The 22,695-nt window shown below is 33.8% G+C and overlaps 1 protein-coding gene across 1 annotated transcript; it reads left to right on the top strand.

The window, feature by feature from the left end:
* Window positions 1-2,112: 2,112 nt before the first annotated feature.
* Window positions 2,113-13,063, top strand: LOC129889683 (uncharacterized). Its single transcript, XM_055965095.1, has 3 exons — window positions 2,113-2,727; window positions 12,405-12,490; window positions 12,655-13,063. The coding sequence occupies exons 1-3, from the start codon at window positions 2,262-2,264 to the stop codon at window positions 12,793-12,795; spliced, it is 693 nt and encodes a 230-aa protein (XP_055821070.1). The 5' UTR covers window positions 2,113-2,261; the 3' UTR covers window positions 12,796-13,063.
* The last annotated feature ends 9,632 nt before the right edge of the window (window positions 13,064-22,695 follow it).

The following is a 22,695-nucleotide window of genomic DNA, read 5'->3' as shown; positions in this document are numbered from 1 at the left end:
TGCCAGATAAATTTACTAATTTAAAACGGATAACTAAGTCACATATCCCTGCAACGAATGTGCCTATCCGAATTGACATTCCAAAAAGACCATCTACTAGCGTCATAGTTTCTGAATCACAAACACATTTGAAACGTGGTGGACCATTGGGTTCAAAGGATAAAAATCCAAGAAAAAGAAGTGCGAGAAATAAAGATGACACTATAAAAGAATTTCCTGAAGAAGTTCAAGATCTGATTAATCGTGATATTCCTGAAGAAATTGGTGAATCTGAAACTCAAGTGAATGAAGAACTTTTAATGAGTTCTACTGGCGATGGGATAAATTTAGATCGATCAAAAATTATTGTGGATAATATTTTTGCATATAATATTGCAATTAATCCTATGCAAGACAATGAGGTTCTTGAGCCTAAATTTATCGAAGTATGTCGATGAAGGTATGATTGACCAAAGTGGCAAGAGACAATTCAATCAGAATTAGACTCACTTGTTAACGTGAGATTTTTGAATCTGTAGTTCAAACGCCTGATGATATAAAATCAATTGGCTATAAATGAGTTTTTGTTCGGAAACAAAATGAAAGAAATGAAATTGTAAGATACAAGGCACACCTTGTTGCACAAGGATTATCTCAAAGACCCGACGTCGACTATGAAGAAACATATTTACCTAATATGGATGCAATAACTTTTCGATATCTCATCGGTTTAGTTATACATAAAAATCTTGAAATGCATCTAATGAATGTGGTTACAAATTATCTTTATTATTTACTTGATAGTGAAATTTATATGAAAACCTGAAGCATGTAATTCGATGTCTCGGGAGATGTTCTCAATTAGATTACAAAGATCATTGTATGGTCTAAAACAATCAGGGTGTATGTGGTATAATCACCTTAGTAAGTACTTGATAAATGAAGGTTATGTAAATGATGTCATTTGTCCTTGTATTTTTTATTAAGAAAACGGAATCAGAGTTTGTTAGACTCGCCATTTATGTTGATGACATAAATCTCATTGGAACCCCTGAGGAGGTTCAAAAGGCAATTGAACATCTAAAGAAAGAATTTGAGATGAAAGATCTTGAAAAGATAAAACTTTATCGAAGTCTGCAAATTAAACAATTAACAGACGGGATCTTAATCCACCAATCTGCCTACATTGAAAAAATTTTAAAACGATTTTACATGGACAAAGCACATCCCTTGAGTACTCCAATGGTTGTTCGATCACTTGAAGTGAATAAAAATTCGTTCCGACCTCCAGAAGAGAATGAAGAACTTCTTGGTCCTGAAGTATCATATCTCAGTATTATTGATATACTTATGTATCTTGTTAACGCAACCAGACCTGATATAACATTTTCTGTTAATTTGCTAGAAATATATAGTTCTTTCCCGATGCAAAGACATTGGAAAGGTGTCAAACATATTCTGCGATATCTAAATGAGACTGTTGATGTGGTCTGTTTTATACTAACAAAGGTTATGTAAATCTTGTTGGTTATGCAGATGCAAGTTATTTATCGGACCCACATAAAGCTCGATCTCAAACAGACTATTTGTTCACATACGGAGGAACTTCTATATCACGATGATCTACGAAGCAATTCATTTCACTAAAATTATTCTTCACATATGATCTCCAAAAGAACGGTGATATTGATATACAACAAATCCGTTCAAGTGAAAATCCAGCAGATTTATTCACCAAATCTTTACCAGCCTCAACTCTTGAAAAGATGGTACACAAGAATGGAACGCGAAAATTTAACCATCTGAATCGCGGTCTTCATCAGGGGAGTAGAATACATGTGCAACTCTTTTTTCCTTAAACTAGATTTTGTTCCACTGAATTTTCCTAGCAAGATTTTTAATAAGACAACAATCAATGCATATTAAGAATAATTATATATATATATATATATATGTATATTTATTCTTTCACTAAAAATTTTCTTTTACATGAACATTTAAGAGGAAATATTATAAAATATTAATTAATAAATGCTCCAATTAAAAATAAGACCTACTTAATGGTCAAATTGCTTTGGCTCCAACCTTTATCTTCTTATATATAAATAACCTTATGGATTGTGTAATTAATAAATTGAGACAACAAAACTCTCTCTTTCTGTCTTCTTGTTTTGCTAATTTAATACGAAAACCTTTTTTTTTTGGACGATAGAACAGCAGCAACAACAACTAATTTGAGTTGCATTTAAAAGCTTGAAACTCATTCTGAATCTCAAATTAAAATGACTTCAGCAGAAAACAATGGTGCTTCTAGCCACCCCTCCACTACCGGCGCCACCGCGATAACCACCGTCGTCGACGGCGTAAACGCTGGCCTTGTTATTTTAACCACCGAAACCATACGTTTGTTTCTCGCTGGAGCTTCCGCGGGAGTTGAACTCTCTGATGACCTGAGAGAACTCGCGTCTTCCCTTTCCGATCATCCCACGGTACCATACAAACATCTGAGGTCGCTTTGGATCGGGTCTAACCCTTCAACACGACCTGATCTAATGGGCTTGTTATCCGGATCCAATTTCGTCTTCTGCAGTCCAAAACCCAGAGAAAAAAGTGAGGAACTCAAAGCTCGGTTGAGAAAACTAGAAGAAGCGTCGGAGAGGAAGGCGTATGATGAATTGGTGAAGGATATTACTCCTAGGAAAGCTGTGGATGAACCCTTTTCCTCTTATAAAGATCAAATGGGCTTTGGTGAGACTCTCTCTTATGCATATAATAATTATCTATCGTCATTGTTGAAGTTCTATTTCCTAGTTCCAATTATAATCACATAGGATTGGAATGAAATCAGTCTGAATAGAGCAGAATGAAGACATAGGATTCATATAGACAACCCCGATTAGTATGAATTGAGGGCACAGTTGATTGATATTGAATACTTTTGATTGGAATTAGCTATTGAGATGAGAATTAGAATTTTATTTAAATAGAAGGGAGTTCAAACACGAAGAAAAAGCTAATTTTTTGGAAAAAATTAGACTTTCTTAGTCCAGTGATATATACAACAACATACCCTGTGTAGTCCCACAAGTGGGCACCCTGTGTAGTCCCACAAGTGGGCTCTAGTGAGGGTAGTGTGTACACAACCTTACCCTACCTTGTGAAGACAGAGGGGTTGTTTCCAATGAGCCCTTAGCCCAAGTAACACACACACACATATATATATATATATATAGATATTGTTGAGGAATTTTCCAGGAAAGTGAACACAATTTTGATTTAACAAATGTTGAAATTAGGACAGTTTAAAGTGGGAGTTAGAGTAGTTTTAATTACGGAATATAAAACATAATATGATGGCTCAAGAGCATTAGCATGGGTTAGTCAAAAGTTTCAATTGAAAAGGAGTGATTGCTGTGCAATTCATCATTTTCAGAATCTGATGAGGTGAAGTTGGTTTAAGACTCACTTATGTCTACTCACACATATGTGAACATACCCCTTTATTGGACAACAAAGAAAGGATTTCCTGGAACAACTCTCTAGGTTTCAGACTCAGGAGTTGACTTCAGATCTGTGTTGTCAAAGGCTTGCGTGATGGCGTGGTTAAGCCTTGACACGAGATGAAAAACAGGCTGATTACATTGCTCGCTTGCACAGCTCTTTCAGATAGGTGCTGAGGGATGCGTCTTCTCACGCATGGATCTATCTTGAAGAGAGCATCACTAAATGATAGCTATTTCACTTAGTCATACCTTTTCATATCAGTTTTATAAAAAAGAGTACTCTTCATATCTTCTTGTATGATTGTTTTTTGTGTTTGCAGTTATTGTTCTTTATGCATATATATTAAAACTTGTACCTTTCTTCATCAAAACCATCGTTTTTCTTTGCGCTTTGCACTTAAATCCCAACATACCTCAGTGCTCCTTTTTTTTGTTGTTTTTTTCACCTTTGATAACATTGCTTCCTATATGAGCATTTAGAATATGTATTCGAAGGTTAGAGGACTAATCCAATTGCTTGTGTTCCACTATAAGAGGACTGTTGTGGTCGGAAAAGATGTGGATCCACTTTCCAAGAGATTTCCTGCTAGGCTTTTCTTCGATTTGTTTAAGAACCTTATGATAGAAGTAACAAAGTCAGTTCGAGTAAGTGCATCTGTTGGGATTCAAAGAGATTGGGAACTATTGCTTGTAAATGTTCTTCTGAAGATTTTGCAAGCTTCATATCATAGATTATAGGCAAAACACTTTTGTACATTTGACAAGATGTTGCCAAGGAAGATAGAGCTAGATATATTTTAGTATCTAGGCATGATTCTTAATCAGACTTGTTGTTCGCATGCCAGTCTTGTTTTAGCCGTAAAATTTCTCTCGACTTTTTTGTTAACTCCTAGCCATAAGCAGTTCGTTCTTGGAGGCAAAAATCATACAGAAATTAGTGATGTTTTGCTGAAAATTAGAGGATCCTATATCACTCTCTGCCATGCAAAGCTTCAATATCTTCAAAATTCTAGCTTTACCAGACATATAAGTGGTTGAATTTTGATTAGTGAGGTCATCTTGTTCTCTTGTTCTTTGTCATGTGCAATTCCAGGGAATATCAGTTAGTAGATCTGATTAAGGTTCCAAGTCTTTCTTGCCTCTGTATATTTATACAATTCTCTTCAGTCACATGAGCTGAGCCTTGTTTTCTGTGAGATTTTTTGTTGTGTTTGAAGATTAAGTTGTTACTTCCTTATGGTGTTTGACGTGGACACAGAGGTTGATATGTTAATTTGACTTTTACATATTGTATTTGTGATTACTGAGAAAAATATTAAAGTAATGGTTGAAAAGTTAGTTTGATAGATAAACCATGATATCTATGCCTTTGCCATTCCTTGGAACAGTGTCAAGCATTTTGGATTGTCTTATAATAGAAAAGGTGTTATGTAAATTGAGACAGATGGGGTACTAAGCCTGCTGAATTTTTTATCACTGTTGGTGGGAAGTAAAATAGCATGGGTAACACATAATGTTGCGAATGGATTCACCTACTATGTTAGCTCATGAGCTGATTGATGTTGTTCTTTTGGGGGATATGCCTGACTGCCTGATGCTTTTAAATTTGGCATTTCAAGTTCCTTGCTATAAAACCAATAAGGGAGTTGGCTTCTTTCTTAACATGGGATGCACATAGAGTTGATTAGTTTACTGTGTATAACCTCCTGAGATTTTGAGGCAGAATAACTGGATCTATTGGTGTTAAATTGTCAATAGGAATGTTGTAGGGAGAGGGCTTATTTGTTTTAAAAAAAAAGAGATGTTGGATGGAGAGAAATACTTCCGATACTAATTTATAGAGAGAAAAACTTCCACTCACACTCCCACCTTGTCCAGAATATCCTCGTTCCTAACCCTATCTCTCCTAGTATACCCACACATCCATCTCAACATTCTCATTTTCACTTCTTTCATTTTTGGACGTGCGAGTTCTTTACCGGCCAATACTCTGTCCCATACAACATAGCTTTTCTAACCACCACTTTGTAAAACTTTCATGTAAGTCTTGTTGACGCATTCAAATCTAGGGGCGGATCTATGTAGATCAAAGGGGGTGCCACGCTACCCTGTGGTCTCGGTTGAAAATCTGTATATACATGTATATTTGTATGTATATTTATAAAAAAAGTATAAATATTAAATGTGACACCCTTGTTAATAATGAGCCTTGTGGTGCCAGTGGTTAAAGCTCAGGTTTACCACTATAGGAATGCAAGTTCGAGCCCTGCTTTGGGAGTGTATTTTCTTAAAACTTTTTTTATCATGCAAGACATCGGTAGCGAATTTGCTATAAAAAGAATTGTGAATAAATAGATTAGAACCCTAGACATCTTGTAAATAAAATTTTAACTAAACCAGCAGAACAAGTCTAAATTTTGTAAGCAAATTTGCTAATAAATATCAAGTATTATCTTGCTCTACGCTAGAGTTTTTGCTATAGGTTACTATTTAAAGCAGCGTGACACCCAGAGATTCAAAATCCTGAATCCGCATCTGTTCATATCACACAAGACACCGGATGCAAGCCTTTATTTCGTCCATCCCTCTCCAATAGGGTGTGTAACATCCTCGCTGATCTCACTATTACCTTGGATTACAACCCCAAGATACTTGAAACTTCCATTCTTGGAGATATCCTGAGTATCAATTTTCAATTCCACATCTGCCTCATGAGTTGCATGATTGAGCTTGCATTCTAATCTGCTTACCTAATCCTTTTAGACTCTAGGGCCTGTTTCCAAATTTCCAACTTATCGTTAACTTCGTTGTGCATCGTTAATCAATACTATGTCATCCGCAAATAGCATAAGTTATGGTACCTCCCCTTTGGATATTTCGTGTCAGTTCAAAATCACCCAAACAATAAAAATGGGCTAAAAGTTGATCACTAGTGCAACCCATCACGACTAAGAAGTGATCCGAGTCTCCTCCACCGTTTTCACCCATGTCTTGGCTCCATCGTACATATCCTTAATCGCCTTAATATAAGATATAAGTTCTTCTTTAGTCTCCAAACGTCTTCATAGAACCTTTTTAGGGACTTTGCCATATGCTTTTTCTAGATCAGTGAACATCATATGTAAGTCGGTCTTCCTTTTCCTATATTTCTCCATCAATCACCTCACGAGATAAATGACTTCTATAGTTGAACGTCCAGACAATTTATCTAAATTGGTTCTTAGTGATAAACACACCTTTGCGCACCCTCATTTCCACCTCCTTCTCCCAAACTTCCATAGTGTAGCCTAGCAATTTGATATCCCTATAGTTATTGCAATTCTGAATATCTACCTTGTTCTTATACAACAGAATTATTGTACTCCACCTCCATTCTTAGGGTATTCTTGACGACTTAAAAATGACCTTGAACAACCTAGTCAGCCGCTCCATACCTACATTGTCGATACTCTTCAAAGTTCCATTGACAACTTGTCAGGATCAGTCGCGCTCCCTCTTTGCATCTTCCGAATAACCTTGTTACAACCTCAAACTTTATACCTCTACGGTATCCAAAATCTCGACAACTCTCACAGTGCTCTAAATCACCCAAGATAATATCCATATTTCCATTTTCATTCAAAAGTTTATGGAAGTATGACAGCCAAATTCGTTTAATGTGTGCCTCTTCCATCGATACTTTACCTTCTTCGTTCTTAATGCACTTCACTTGATCTAGGTCTCGAGCCCTCCTCTCTCTTGCTTAGGCTAGCCTTTCAGCTTCTTATCCATGCATTTGTCCTATAATTCTTCATACAAGCGTGTGAACGCTGCCGTTTTAGCCGCTTTAATTGCTAACTTCGCTTCCTTCTTCGCAGCCTTATACCTCTCCCTATTTGCCCTATCTTCCTCCTAATCTTTGCTCTCCATCAACTCCCTATAAGCAACCATCTACTTTCTCCCCATCTCTTAAGCTCTGGAGGTGTTCAAGCACCCCATTGGATCCTCGGAAGGCCATATAGAGCCCCCTTCTTCCTTTTCCACTTAATCTCTAAATCCATTGCCAAGAGTTTATGTTGAGTAGTACGATACTCACTTGCGATAACTTGCGGTCCTTACATACACTTTTATCACATCTTCTAAAGAGTAAGTAATCTATATGAGCCTGCCACTGTATTAGGGAAGGGGTCACCAAGTGATCTTACCCCTTTGGAAAACTCGAATTAACTATCACAAATCCAAGGCTTTTGCGAAGTCCAAAAGTATACTGTATACACTTCCGTTTCTATTCCCAAAACCAAAACCAGCATGTACATCAACATAACCTGCTGAAGTTGTCCCAATGTGGCCATTGAAATCTCCTCCTATGAATTGTTCTCGATGCGCAGGATACTCCTCATTGCCTCGTCCAAATCCTTCCAAAGTTGCTTTTTAACCTCCTCATCCAAGCTCACTTGGGCGCATATGCACTTATTGTATTCAAGTCCTCCAATAACTATCTTAATCAACATCATCTTGTCGTTCACCCTCCTAACTTGTACCACTAGCTCCTTACGTTCCCTACCTACTAAAATGTCACGACCCAAAAACTGAGGTCATGATGGCACACATCTCAAAACCCAATCTGATGTGTAACCCTAAAAATAAAATTCATACAAGACTCCCAAAGGGGAAAGTGATTCCACGATTTAAATAAAAAGAAAAAAAAACAATGAAGAAATTATCCCAAAACCTGGTGTCATAAGTATAAAGAGCATCTAATACAAGGTTCGAATCTGAAGATACAACATAAGTCTCTGAATGATACAAAAGACTGAAAAATAAAGATAGACTAGTGACGATCCGAATTCTGGGACCTCACCACTAATCTGAGAATTACACAATCCGCTAGAATATTAACTGCCACGTGGGGTACCCCGACTAGTATCTGCATCAAAAAGGGACACAGAAGTAGGGGTGAGTACAATTCACATGTACTCAGTAGGTTTTAGCTGACTGAGTATAAGGAATTAATCAAACCTATGAAATAAACTAAGGAACGCTTCCACCTGCATATAGAAAAGTCCCACTTCGGCATCGGTGCCGCCAGTTTATATATATAGTGGCACGAGTAAAGTAAACCCATAATAACAACTCATAATCACAATTAATCGAATAATTCAAGCAGCACAAATATCAATGCAATGCAATGCAGTATGATGATGCAATGATGTGGTGGTACGGTGGAATCAAGACTGTCGCACAGCCTGTCGTATACACCTGCCGAGCTGTGCTACCAAGCAGGACCCATGGGGGTCTCGCAGACCATATACCTCAACCACAATATCTCATTATCCTTGCCACCTCCTCGTGGTCAAGGGATCACAATGCATCCACTACCCTGCCGGAAAACTGCCTCGGTCAGGGACTCAAGATACAAAGGTTAGGATCACAATGCATCTACTACCCTGCCGGAAAACTGCCTCGGTCAGGGACTCAAGATACAAAGGTTTAAAGGTGTTTTATTTTCTTTCTCAAAAAGAATTTCCATATTTCTCAACTTCCCTTGTTTCATGATATGATGAATGAGGATGAATGCATCAAAACACATATGCATGGAAGTAATAATCAACTCACATGTGGTATAAGGTTCAAAGTTCTCAAAACTTAACCTACACATGATATTCACCCTCAATAAATAGTAACGGTAAGAACACACTTTCATTTAAATATTCACCCTTTTCTCAACAATATTTCAATACTCAAGTATGCTCAAAACCCCCAACTCAATCTCTCAGGCGGCATCACAAGTCAAATAATATACTCAAGCCTCTCTCTTAGGCAAATCACAATTCACATGCTCTCAAAGCAAATAAGATAACAAATAAGGCCCCCACACGGGCTATGTAATACGAATAAACCCCCACACGGCAACACATTAATAAATGAGCCCCCACACGGGCATCACAATATATATAACATTCTCAACTCATACTACAATCTCATCCCAAAGTCTATAACATATGATTGACTAATTATCCCATCTCAATCTCAAAGAAAGATAGCCAAACCTACCTCAATTGCCGAAACCGCACTCGAATACCTCCACCGGACAAGCAACTCTCGAATTCAGCGCCCGGAATGACAACCCACTATCAACAATGAAACATACACGTCACAAGGAGTCCAATGACACCCATATTGATAGGTTTCGGAACCGGGGGTAAAATAGTCCAAAAATTAACTATTTTCAAAAAGGGTCAAATCTGGAAATTTATTGAACAATCCCATTCTATTGGTAATAAGGAACTCATGGTTGAAAAACCCATAAAAATAGAGCTCAAAACGAGTTGGAAATCACAATTTTTCTTAAATTCGGATTAGGGAAGAAACAAGGATTTTTGGTGTTTGAAACTAAAATTTAAGAGTTAAAATCGTCAAAAACTTAATGAAAAAGAAAGGTTTTAGGTCAAAAATCACTTACCCAACACTTTGCCTCGAAAATCTCTTCTCAAATCACCTTAAGGAGTTCAAGAACTCAAACAAATGTTGAAAAATATTGAAATGAGAAGAAAGGGGCATTTTCTGCCCAAAAAGTTACTGTTCACGCGTGTTACTGTTCACACGTGTTACTGTTCACGCGTGTTTTGTACAAATTTACGAAAATCACCCTCAAGGTCATTACAATTCCTACTCTATTCCTATTTCTTTAGCCTCCTAAGTATCACAATTTAAACCCATCGACATCTCTAGGCTTAGTTCCCACCCATTTGGTCTCTTGAACACAAGCTATATTGATCTTCCTCTTCTTGAGAATCTTCACTACCTCTCTAGACATCCCTGTCAAAGTCCCTAAGTTCCAAGACCCACTCTCAGCCTATCGTCTCCCTTACCACCCTAGACCCCTGCCCCGAAGGCCACGCGAGGACGTGACCTTACTCTACCATCATTCACCGAAGTCACAATAATCTATATGCTGCACTTTATCAAAAAAATAATAATCTATAAGCTGCTGCTATAATAATGGATTTACTATGCTAAGACTGGGACAACATAGAAAATAAATTGGCTGAAAAACTTAACTCAAAAAGGCAATAAATGAGAATAACGATAGGTCACTACGAAGCTTCTAACACCTAAAAGGCTACAGCTGCTATCTAGTAGGTGAGGAATTTCGGCAAAAAAAAAAAAAGGAAAAGAAGAAAGAAAAAAGAAAAAAGAAAAGAAGGGTAAGCTATAAAAGAACTTTGAATGACACCTCTCTGGTAGGCAAAAGCTACTTAGATCTCTTGCAAGGTCATAGAATCTTTGCTACCATGTGAAAAGAGAAAACAAGAGAGAAAATTCTTATTGAATTGAGTGATGAACGGTGTAGTGGCTTATAATGTAGAAATTTATACTATGTAAAATTAAAAACTTCCCTCCTAATTATTGAACAATTATTAGGAGGATTTTATGTAATAATTATACATTTTACCTATACATATACAATAAAGTAAATACATTCTAACATAACTGCTTTGATTCTCAACTTTTAACAGTGATTTCACTTTTCTTTTTTGTTAAGAAAAGCCAAGTATATAAATGTAGCACGAAATATGCTTCAATATTTACAAAGATAATCCAGCCTCCACATCTGTATCCTATCTATAACAGCAGGGATTCTAATGTATCTAACAAAGATTTACTGTAATAACAATTTTTTCTTACACCAAAAGGATAACAAAAGTATATAGTTATTGGAGCTGGCTTTATCTTCAAAATATCAAACATTCTTTTCCTTTCAAATAGTCTACCGGATTGTAGCTGGTATGGTGCACCACCATTTCTGTTGCTCCTGCGACATTACCAGCTTCTCAAAAGTCAGTGTTACATCTTCGCATTGTCCATGAATGCCCGGTAAACTCAAAGACAGATTCCACAATTTTAAACCTACCTGGCATGCAAACAGGTGGTTTATACATTCAGCCTTAATTCCACACAGGTTCTGGCACATAACTGGCATACCTCTTTTCTGGAGGTTTTCCTGTTTCCACACAGGTGCTGGCATACCTCTTTTCTGGAGGTTTTCCTGTGTTATGTGTGCTTCATTTGCAACCAACCACGGAAAGCATGCCACTTTTGATGGTGCTTTTTGTTCTCCATATGTTCCTCCATGGCCAGGATTTAGGCCTTTGTTCCAACGGTCAAAAAACCTTAAAGTAAGAACTAACAGTGAAAGAACCTGAGCTATGCATCCAAAATTATATCATCATTGCTGGAAAAGTTTTGAAAATGTTCCAATTATCTAATAAAATATGTCATCCTGTTCATTAAGGTTCTTCTGAAGCTCAAGTTCCATTCATTCTAATTTCTGTTTACGGCGATTGTTGAGTTCACATTCTTCCTTAACAAATGGGTATTTGCGGACTTAACCTATTTTCTTTTAGCTGAATGTTAGAAACAATATAGGGGCTTTGGAGAAAAGGTCCGTTTAACAAATTTGACGAGTTCTTTTTAGAACTTTGCTTCTTGCTTTCTGCATATTGCTTCTGTTTTTCTGTTTGTATGCATGTTCGTTTTTGTTGTGGAAGCCAGTGCTTTTTCTGTTTCCTCATCTTGCTACTTTATTGAGTAGTGCAGCAATACTTGGGAGAAGTTCTGGTACTGACAATTATTTCATTAAATAATAAAATCAAATCCATTAAGCTGCCTTCGTATGAAAGATATCATATCACTGGATTTGCTAATATCAACTGCGAGGTTGATACAGTTGTTGCGTCCTGATTTGACCATGTGATAAGAGAGTATCTGATGGTCTAGGTATGGCTAATTTGTATAGTCTCTGTGGTCTCCACCAACTTTTTTCATTTTTGTTCCTCTTCTGCTCGTGTTAGGATGCTAAGTAGCTCCTTAGTTCCTTTAGAATTAAATGAGAATTTGATTTGCAGTTTAATTCTAAGTAGTTCTGGTCCATTGGCGCAGGTTTACATGTTGCTTTAACAATGTTCACTGGCTATCTGATGGGATATTATGCGTTCAGGGCCTTATTTAGTCACAGTCCAGCAATGGTAAGTTGTTAATTTGATTTCCTCGTGTGATTCTATTCGATACAGCCTCCATACGTGGAGCAACAGCAACTATATAACCGACCTCTTCTCCCGACCCTTTGTCCACTCTATCTACTTCCTCTGGTTCACTACTCCGTATTGAAGTTTAATTGCTCTTTCTTCAGAGCGCTGCTGGAGGCATTCTTGGATTGGTCATGGGTATGCTTGTCGAGACACTTCTCTTTATTATCAGAACTTCGAGTCTGGATAAAAAACAGGCTAGAAAAGCCACTTCGTTCACAACAACACAGAAGAAGAATCAGTAGAGGCTTCATCACAAGAAGTTGATTCTTTCTATGTTTCCTTAGAATAGGAATAAATTTTTTTGGTATTGAGCATCTTATTTATTTCTCCTCCTGTGAATTTTTATTTTTATGCTGTAAAAATATGTATAATTTGATTTGTGTAGCTCACTATAGGTTTGTTATACCCACAAAGAGAAGTATTAATACTCTCTATGCAAAATTATTTCTTATTGGAAAATTGGAAAGTTTTACTATCTTATGAAGTGGTAAAATATTTATGTTTTTGGCACTTGTAATACAATAAGTCATTCCTTAATCTTGATGGAATAGATCTGTTTAGATTTTCAAGATCTTAGTGCAGTGAATCCACTCTAAAATTTGGTCGGTTTGAACATCTAATTTTATTGCCATTCACAGAAAATCATGCAGTTGGTAAACATTTACTTGTTTACGATATTAAAAAAAATAGATATCTATTTTTACTTCTTTTGGAAAGGGTTCATAGCCGCGGGAAGCTGCACCATCTCGTCTTTATTGATCAAGATGGGCTTTTCAGGCGGACTAGCCTATATTTAGTTTGATAATTTATCATTTTTAATTTAACCTTATTGTTAATTATAGTCATTTTTCAAAATATTGAAGTTATTAAATTCAAAGGGTGATATTAAATACAAACAAGTAAAAATGGATTGAGGGACTAGTATTCACTTGCTTAAATGCCAAGACAAAGAGAAGCGTGAAAATAAATCCAAACATGTACATGGAGTGCTTGAATTGCTACTTAATTATGCCTTCAAATTGTGTCAAAGTCAACTCAACCTTAATTAGTGTTGTTACATTTGTATTTGGTACAATAAAATGAACCTTAGTATTGGGGTATTTTTTTTATGCGGCTCTTTGCTCTTTATCTTGTGACTAGAAAATGATAATGGCCCTTGCTTTATTATATTAGAGTAGTGGTTTGAATAATTAATAAATAGAATTAGTACAAAGCCAGCTATTAAATGGATGTTAATCGTGCCAATATTTATCACTATAAGAAAACAAGAAAGTCATCTTTATCATTATATTATTAAATCTTTTAATCCTAACGAAGACAAATTTGCAATCATTTCTTTATCTTTTAGGAGATATTTGTGTTTATGATATTATATTTATATGAGATATGGCAATTGAATAGGATTATGAAGGGAAAAAAAAACAAGATATGGATGAGCTTAATCAGGATATCAATTAATTTTTTTGTACACTAAATCTAAAAGTAGTTAGACGTAAGCTAATTTAAATTTTTGTGGACAATTTCATCGCTAAAACAAGCGAGAAAAACAGTGCTATTACACTGTTCCTCGAATCACAATATACAAGGGATTTGATTTTCTCCTTCGTTGGATTTATTAAATTATTATCGAACAATAACAATAACATATTCAGTCTAATTTAATAAATGACACTACAACATAAGGTATATATTGCTACAAAAATACATTATAGCTAAAAATATGATATATTTTTTTGTGGCTAAACATCTTTTTAGCTAAAATATTGTTTTTAGCAGTTTCGTAGCAAAGATGTAGCATTGTTAAATATTAGCTATTGGTACAGTAAGTTTAAACTCATGGCAAAAGCTAATAATTAGCTACAAAATTTTATGATAACAAAAAATCTATCGATATGTTATTTAATTATTGTCATAACTTTTTTTATATAATTTGAAGCAAAAATAAAAAGTAAAAAACATCACTTATTTAAAAACGAAAGAAGTACCGGTGATAGAAAAGGCACAAAAAGAATAGCAAAGGCAGGAAGTTAGAGGGGAATTGGGAAACAGATGGAAAATTGAAGGCATGTGAAGTAACATGGTGGTATTAAAGTGGTCCATAATCCAAGATGTTTTTTCACTTAAAACCAAGAAGAAAAAGAAGACACTAGAGTGGGTGAAGAAACACAATAGAATGGGCACATTACATTGCACCATCCCCAAAAGGGGCACCCCACTTCATTTCTGCCGTTTATTTTGCTATTCATTCATGTTCAACTTTTTGCAATTTTATCATTGCGTACTCTTTCAAGTCTCAGGTTTGAGTCCTCTTGAGTATGAAATCGCTTTTATTAGAAAGCGCTTTACCCTCAAATATGGAACTTTCCGGCATGAATTCGAATTTAATCAAACTCCAATGTGGATATCGGATATTGGATGAAAAATCCAAAAAAATTAAATTTTTTACAATTTTATTTTACAAATAAAATTAAATTATAACTTAGCTTCAGCTTTGAACGTAATTTTAAATTGTAATCAGAAGTCGAGAGATAAATTTGGATCATAAATTTGAATATGTGGAGTCAACTATGCACTTGTTAATGACAAGAACAAGTATGCACTTGTTAAAGGCAAGCGTATGAATATATCAAAAGTGTAATGAATGACAAAATAACAATTTCGAATAATATATGGGAATATTTTAAATCCTCACAGCGCTAAGAAAAATGATTTGATCAAAAGAATTTTGGGTCTAAAAAAATCCATAATTTTCATTTCTCTTATAAAATTTCTTCTTGCAACTTCCTTTCATTTTGTGGCACATACTAATGATATATCTATAGACCATTAAGATGTAAAGATAATTGAGAGCTTCTTTTTTTTTTTCCAACATGATGTCTAGTATCTAATTAGGGATTGATAAAAATTGAGTTTGCGTATTATTGTAGAACCTATTTCTGGAAATGGTGTTTTCAACAAAAAATTATTTATTTTTAAAGACTTAAACTCGAGATCTGTAATTATGAGTGAAATAATCCTAAATCACCAGAACTCGTGCCGATAAAAATGAGAGCTTTGCTATATTGGAGTCTTATTCCTAAATTTTAATATTTTCTGAAAAGAAAAAGTGACAAAATTATCCTCCAATCTAAGTCTTAATAATTGACTTCGTTTATGAGGGGTATAACCAAATAGTTGAGAACATATGATATGAGTAACAATCTGTTGATTTCATGTTGGAGTTCCAACTATAACACTTCGTACTAATATAATTATCCCGACTTTGATAGACATATATACCTACTTATTATTAATATAGTTGTGATTTTATCGGCTAATAGAATCAATATGCAAAAGTAAATAAGACATTACCCTTATAAATAAATTTTAAGTACAAAAAATAATAGTTATATCTCAATCTCAAACAATTAAAGATCAAACACACTTAAAAGAATTCAAAAGTTAGTCCCATGGTGTTAACAAGACCTCATGTTCATTATATATATCATTGTAACTTTTACCAACTAATAAAATCAATCAGCGAAAAGTTAATAAGACATTACCCTCATAAATAAATCTTAATGACTAACTTACTGACTCAAAAATCAAAACATAAAAATACTAATTACGTTTGAATCTCAAATAATTACAGCGATATCAAATACAATTAAAAGAAGAGATAAGTATAAAAAAACATATCTAAACTATCTTTTTTTTTAGTTTCATACCTAAACTATGGGAAGTGTGAGTTTCATACTTAAATTATCACTTATTAATTTGAGAAATACACCTCTCTCTCCATTTTTTGGAAAAATCATGCCATATAGCATTCTACATGGATAAGATATTTTACCTTGACAAAAATTAAATAAACTATTAATATTAGTTAAAAGTTAAAGACAAAAAAGAAAATTATTTTTTATAAAAGAAAATTACTTTTAACGAAAGAAATTATTTTTAAAAAAATTAAATTTAAAATATTTTGCTCACGCACTCCACAACCACCTCCTCCCCCCCCAAATCCCCTTTCTTTTATTTTTTAAATTTTTTTAAAGTTCTTTTATAAAATATTTTTAAAAAATTCATACTTCACGCCCTCCCCCATTCCTTCCTGAAAAATGTTATTATTTTTATTTTTTAAAAAAATAAATTTATACCCACCCTATCTAACCCTCCGCTCTTAATTTATATATATATATATATATAACAAAATGAGAAAAATAAAATTAAAAGCAAAAGGTTAGGTGAAGTGGGGTAGAATTTTTTTAAAAAAAGATATATTTAAATTATTATTTGAAGGATAGGGGAGAGGGGATATGAATTAAGAATTTTTTTAAAAAACTTTTATAAAAAAAATTATAAAATAAAAATAAAACTAAAAAATTGGGGTGAGGGTTATGGTGAGAGAAAGTGGTGGAGTGAGGTAATAAAAATATTTTATATTTTATTTTATAACTTTTTTTGGGCAGAAGATATTAATACATCAATCTTTAATAATTTATTTAATTTTTGTTAAAGTAAAATATTTTATGTATGTAAAATGTGATATGACAATTTTATTAAAATAAAAAAAATAGTATAATACACACACAAAATAAAATTAAAAAAATATATATTTCTTAAACTAATAAATAATAATTTAAATATAAAACTAAAAAAATAATTCAAATATATTTTTAATACTTATCTCTTAAAATAATTCAAAAGTTGATCCCATGATGTTAACAAGTCCTCATCTTCATTATTTATATTTCTACTTTTCCACCTTACCGATCCATTCTATCCTGTTACCTTATCTATTCGTACTTCCGCATTATAATATCTTATAATATAATCAATCTTATCAATCTCTTTTGTCATCTTCTCCTAATTACTTTAATAAATGGTTTTTCCTTCGTTATATTTTACTTAGTCCATATACTAAAAATATATCTCTCATTTTACTTATTTATTTCAGCAAATCAAAATAATTTAATTATTTTTATTTTATATTATCTTTCGTTTTGAATGACTATATAAAGTCGTAATTATCAAAATAAAATTTCAAAATATTATTAATAAGATTAATTTAATAAATTATATTTTTAATTAATCAAGAGCTAGTAATATAAAACGAAGTGAGTAAATCAAGCACTAATACAGTTGGTAGAGTAAGTTATCACTTCCTTGATCTTGTCTATTCCATTCACTTCAAAATCATATCCCGGATTTTTTAATCTTATATCAAATTTCTATTTCTTTTTATTAATTAATATAGATAAGACAGAGACTTTACACCATCCAATCTTATTGTATATCAAACATATACAATTACTGAGTTAATATATTAATTATACAAGCTGAAAAATAATTGTTTTTTTTTCTGATTCCATTAGACAAGTGTGCACAATTATTGAATCTTGGTATTTTAGTCATTTCGATGATATATATTATATGTTGCGTGCTTTATATTTATCTTGACTTACACAGTGGAAAAGGAGTAGAAATTTTAAAATGAAATTACAACACTGCTATAAATATATTGCTTTTTCGTCCCAATTTAAACGTATTGTAAAATTAAATATATGTGTAGTCCTTAAATTTTATAATTTTATATAAACTTGTCAAGTAAAATGTCAGAATTGAACAATTTATTAAATACAAAAGGATATAATTTTTTTGTTGTAAAACACATAATTGGAACGGGGGGAGTAGTTTTCCAAAGAAAAACTTAGGAATTAAAAAATTGTTACAGATGTTGAGTTATGCAAACATCTTTGTGGAAATTAAAACCTCCAATTTAAGTGAATTATACTTATAATTTGTCATCATCTCTTATCAAATTTTATTATTAGTTTCAATATTATCAGATGCATTTAGTACAAAATCTGATTCCCATAGTGTCAGTAAAGTCCACATTTTCCTTCTATTTAATTTCTATTATTGACAGAGTACTTAGAGTGCAAGTTTAGTGAGACACCTCAGGAGGTTGGCGCGGAAATTAGGCTTGGAGATCACGCCATCCAAAAGAAAAGTAGTTTCAAGTACCTTGGGTCTATCATGCAAGACAGCGGGGAGATTGACGAGGATGTCACACACCGTATTGGGGCAGGATGGATGAAATAGAGGCTCGCTTCCGGTATGCTATGTGACAAGAGGGTGCCACTACAATTTAAGGGCAAGTTCTACAAAGTGGTGATTAGACCGGCTATGTTATATGGGGCGGAATGTTGGCCAGTTAAGGTCTCTCACGTTCAAAAGATGAAAGTTGCCGAGATGAGAATGTTGAGATGGATTTGTGGGCATACCAGGAGCGACAAAATTAGGAACGAGGCTATTCGGGACAAGGTAGGAGTGGCCTCAGTGGAAGACAAGATGCGGGAAATGCGACTGAGATGGTTTGGGCATGTGAAGAGGAGAGACCCAGATGCCCCAGTGCGGAGGTGTGAGAGGTTGGCCGTGGATGGTTTCAGAAGAGGTAGGGGTAGGCCGAAGAAATATTGGGGACAGCTGACCGAGGACATGACCTTAGATAGGAGGGTGTGGAGGACTCACATTAGGATAGAAGGCTGGTACATAGTCACGGTAGTCTATCGTATTAGTAGACGCTTTAGCACACTATAATTTTTTGTTCTCTGATGTCTGCTATTATCTATTACTTTCCGTACTTTCCTTACTTTCTGTACTTTGATTACTCTATTTTATTTGTAGCGCCCCTGTTATTTGTCTTTTCATATCGCTTTGAACTTATTAACCTCTTAACTTTTTATCCTTATCTAACGTCTTTTTATGCTTTATTGAGCCGAGGGTCTCCCGAAAACAGTCGTCCTATCTTGATAGGAATAAGATCTGCGTACAATTTATCCTCCCTAAACCCCACATTGTGGGATTTCACTGGGTTGTTATTGTATATATTATCTCTGCATTCTATCTTGTTTGCTTATCTGTTCCACACTAAGTTATATAATTGGTCCCGTCTCTGTATTCTATCTTTGTTGTCCCTCTAAATAATTTTTTCAAGAAATAAAGTTTCAAAATTATATATATATGTCCTACGTAATAATTTGTATTACATTCGAAATGATTTGTATTATGTCATTTAAATGCATATTATGTCACATAAAATGCATGTATCTATTTGTATATATATTTAAGTATCTATTTATGCATATTAAAACTTAAAGGACACATGCCAGTCCAGACAAAGATTAAAAAAAACACATTTATATTATGCCTACTTTAACTTTGATCATTACTAATTTTATTTTTATTTCAAGATGGAGAAAGACATAAATTTTCACCTCCTTTTTGAGAACATCAGAAATATATAACTATAGCCCAGTATAGAGTTTATTTGTACCCCTCAGAATTATGACTATTTTGTTCAATTAGATTTTAGAAGAGTATGTAAAATTATATGTTTGCGAAAAATAATATTCCCCAATATTTTATTATTTTTGGTTTTCTATCCGACTAAATTTGAATTCGTGTCGAGAAGTTCCACATAACAAAGACGACTCCGTACCCAAGGACTCAAATCCAAGACCTTTGGTTAAGAATGAATACTTATCACTCCACTCCAATCTTTATTGATATTCTCCAATTAAAGTTAGTTCTTTGTAACAAGGGTATGTTTTATAATGCTCTAGTTTCCTTTTTTTAAATAAAAAATAAGATACACGAGCAAGAAAGAAGAGTGACAAGCAAGATAGAAGAGAAACAAGTAAAATTTATCTATGTATCTCATATACATAAGAATTCAATTGGATATAGTGTATTTAAAATAAATTACACTTAATTTTAATTCTATGTATCCGATACATATACCTGAACGTATCTGAACGGGCTAAATACATGTATCCGGCATCTAAAATCTGATAAAATTCGTAATATTACAAACCAACATATATCTAAATAATTAACTCCTCTGAAATTTTTATAAGTTACTCTTGAATTTACTCTTAAATATAATGGACTATTTTTGCAATTTTCTCCGGTTGACTGCAATTGACATTATTTCCCAAGATATACCAATCCAAATACCGTGAAAAGGACTACGTGATTAAGGAGTAGCCTAAACTCACTCTAATTAAACTGTATAACGCAAAAACTATCACGTATTATAGATTGGATGAGAAATGGGTGAATTAGATTAATTTGAATTGATAAAAATGAATTTAGTAAATATCATTAAATCAGGAATACAAGAAAAATATGACAATCGAATAGCAAAAAATTACTAAATAATAATATTAAAAGAGGCTAATCCCTACCTTTTCAGTATAAAATGCAATAATATTAACTATTTATATATAAATCTTCTATCATAATCTTTTATGTAACGATCCTTTAGGTCGTTTTGAATACTAAAGCTTTTTATTTCATAAAAGACTTGCTCCGTAAATTTTTAATGGGTATTTTAAACTATTCGATAACTATGATTATTTAGTTGAGGGATGAATTTAGATAACTTATTTAATTAATGGGTTAAAGTGTTAATATATGGAATACCTTGTACCACTTATTTCATATTTATTAAAATAAATTAGTAGGGTTATAACTTTTAAATACCTAATTAATAAGAAAAGAAAAGACAGAAATTACGTACACAGCAGATGAGAGCAGCCGCCGAGGTAAGGGCCAAAGTTTAATATTGAGTTGAGTATTTTGTTTATTGTATAGATGCAACTGTCCAAATTGATTCCATTATTTTATGTGTTTAATATTATATACAAGAATAATATTGTTGGTTAAATGAAACGTTATACTGTTGTGAGTATATGTGCATGTGTAGTGATTGGTTATCACTAGAAAGTGCAAATAGTAATTTGTGGTATGAGGAAATTGTTAGTACAGACTGGGAATAATATGGTGATATTATGATAGTGTGATAAACAGAGTGTGTAATGGGTTTATGAAGATAGTGATTAGCAATGTTGTCGTTAGGGATAAAGTATAAACAGTTGCAATAGGTAGTGTTAAGGATGGGTGAGGTGTGATGCATGCACATTTAACAGTAGGTTGGTTTATTTATTTTATTTGGTTATCATATTATAATTCAAGTTTTGACATATTGAGATATGTAATTAAATATTAGGTGTATTAGATTATATGAATACCATCAAATTTATGATATTGGAGGAATTGAGGCGTAATCTTAAACTTGAGTTTTGAAAAATTGATTATAGAGTTTAGTCTAGGTTAAACATATATAATATGGGCGTCTATGGACTCGTTTGCTTACAAATATTGTATACTTGATAGATGGAAACGTTCTGAGGCATCGAAGAAAGGGAAATCACCAGTGAATTAGCTTGCTTGACTTTGGTTCTTTAGTGGAGGTAGGTTATAGTTTTATTCTATATCATAGATAGACTCTTAATAGTGATTGATATTCATTGAGTAACGTGTGAAGTCTACTACGCATTTAATTATTGTGGTTTGGATGATTGATATGTTGTTATGATTAGTCTGAAATTCCGAGACCGTGAAATCCATAATCTTGAACTTGTCCTATAAAAAAATGGTGCCTTGAATAAAGAAGGCTTGATGAAATATTGTTAATGAAGTGGAATGTAATCATGAAGAATGATAAATTAATTATATTTGGATCGGGTGTCACGTTCCGACACGATATATTTGGATCGGATGTCACGTTCCGATACGGTATATTTGGATCGGGTGTCACATTCTGACACGGTATATTTGGATCGGGTGTCACGTTCTGGCACGGTAATATTAAAGAAAAACAAATCAAAATGACTTAATACTACCCAATCTCCAAAACTCATTTTTCAAAAGAGTGTGATGTGGAGGCTTGAGTCCTCATGTGTGATCTTGATGTTGTTGACTGGTTATGAGATTGTTCATTGTGTTGTCACTTGATCTTGTTGGCTGCCACCTGTTTAGTGCTATGGTTGATTTTCCGCTACTACTTTATGCATATTGTTTTTTATTTTGAGTCGACCGATGATATCTACTCAGTACATGTTGTCATGTACTGACCCCTACTTGTATCTTTTCTTGTTTTATTTTGTGGAGTGCAGCGAGTGTTCCACCGACTTCGACTCGACCTCAGCTCTAGTCAGTCTCAAGATTATCGGATTTCAGGGTGAGCTATCCTTCTAGCTCGTGATGGATTCTCTCGTTTATGGCATGATGTCTTTAGTTTTCGGACATATTTT

The sequence above is a fragment of the Solanum dulcamara genome, chromosome 5, assembly GCF_947179165.1.
Source record: "Solanum dulcamara chromosome 5, daSolDulc1.2, whole genome shotgun sequence".
Taxonomy (NCBI): Eukaryota; Viridiplantae; Streptophyta; class Magnoliopsida; order Solanales; family Solanaceae; genus Solanum; species Solanum dulcamara.
The sequence above is the reverse complement of the archived record's forward strand: the minus strand, read 5'-3'. Positions and strand labels throughout refer to the sequence as shown.

Coding starts and splice junctions, on each gene's coding strand:
- LOC129889683 (XM_055965095.1), top strand. CDS start 2,262: ATGACTTCAGCAGAAAACAATGGTGCTTCTAGCCACCCCTCCACTACC. Junction 2,728..12,404: donor TAAAGATCAAATGGGCTTTG/GTGAGACTCTCT, acceptor CCATTGGCGCAG/GTTTACATGTTGCTTTAACA. Junction 12,491..12,654: donor TTAGTCACAGTCCAGCAATG/GTAAGTTGTTAA, acceptor CTCTTTCTTCAG/AGCGCTGCTGGAGGCATTCT.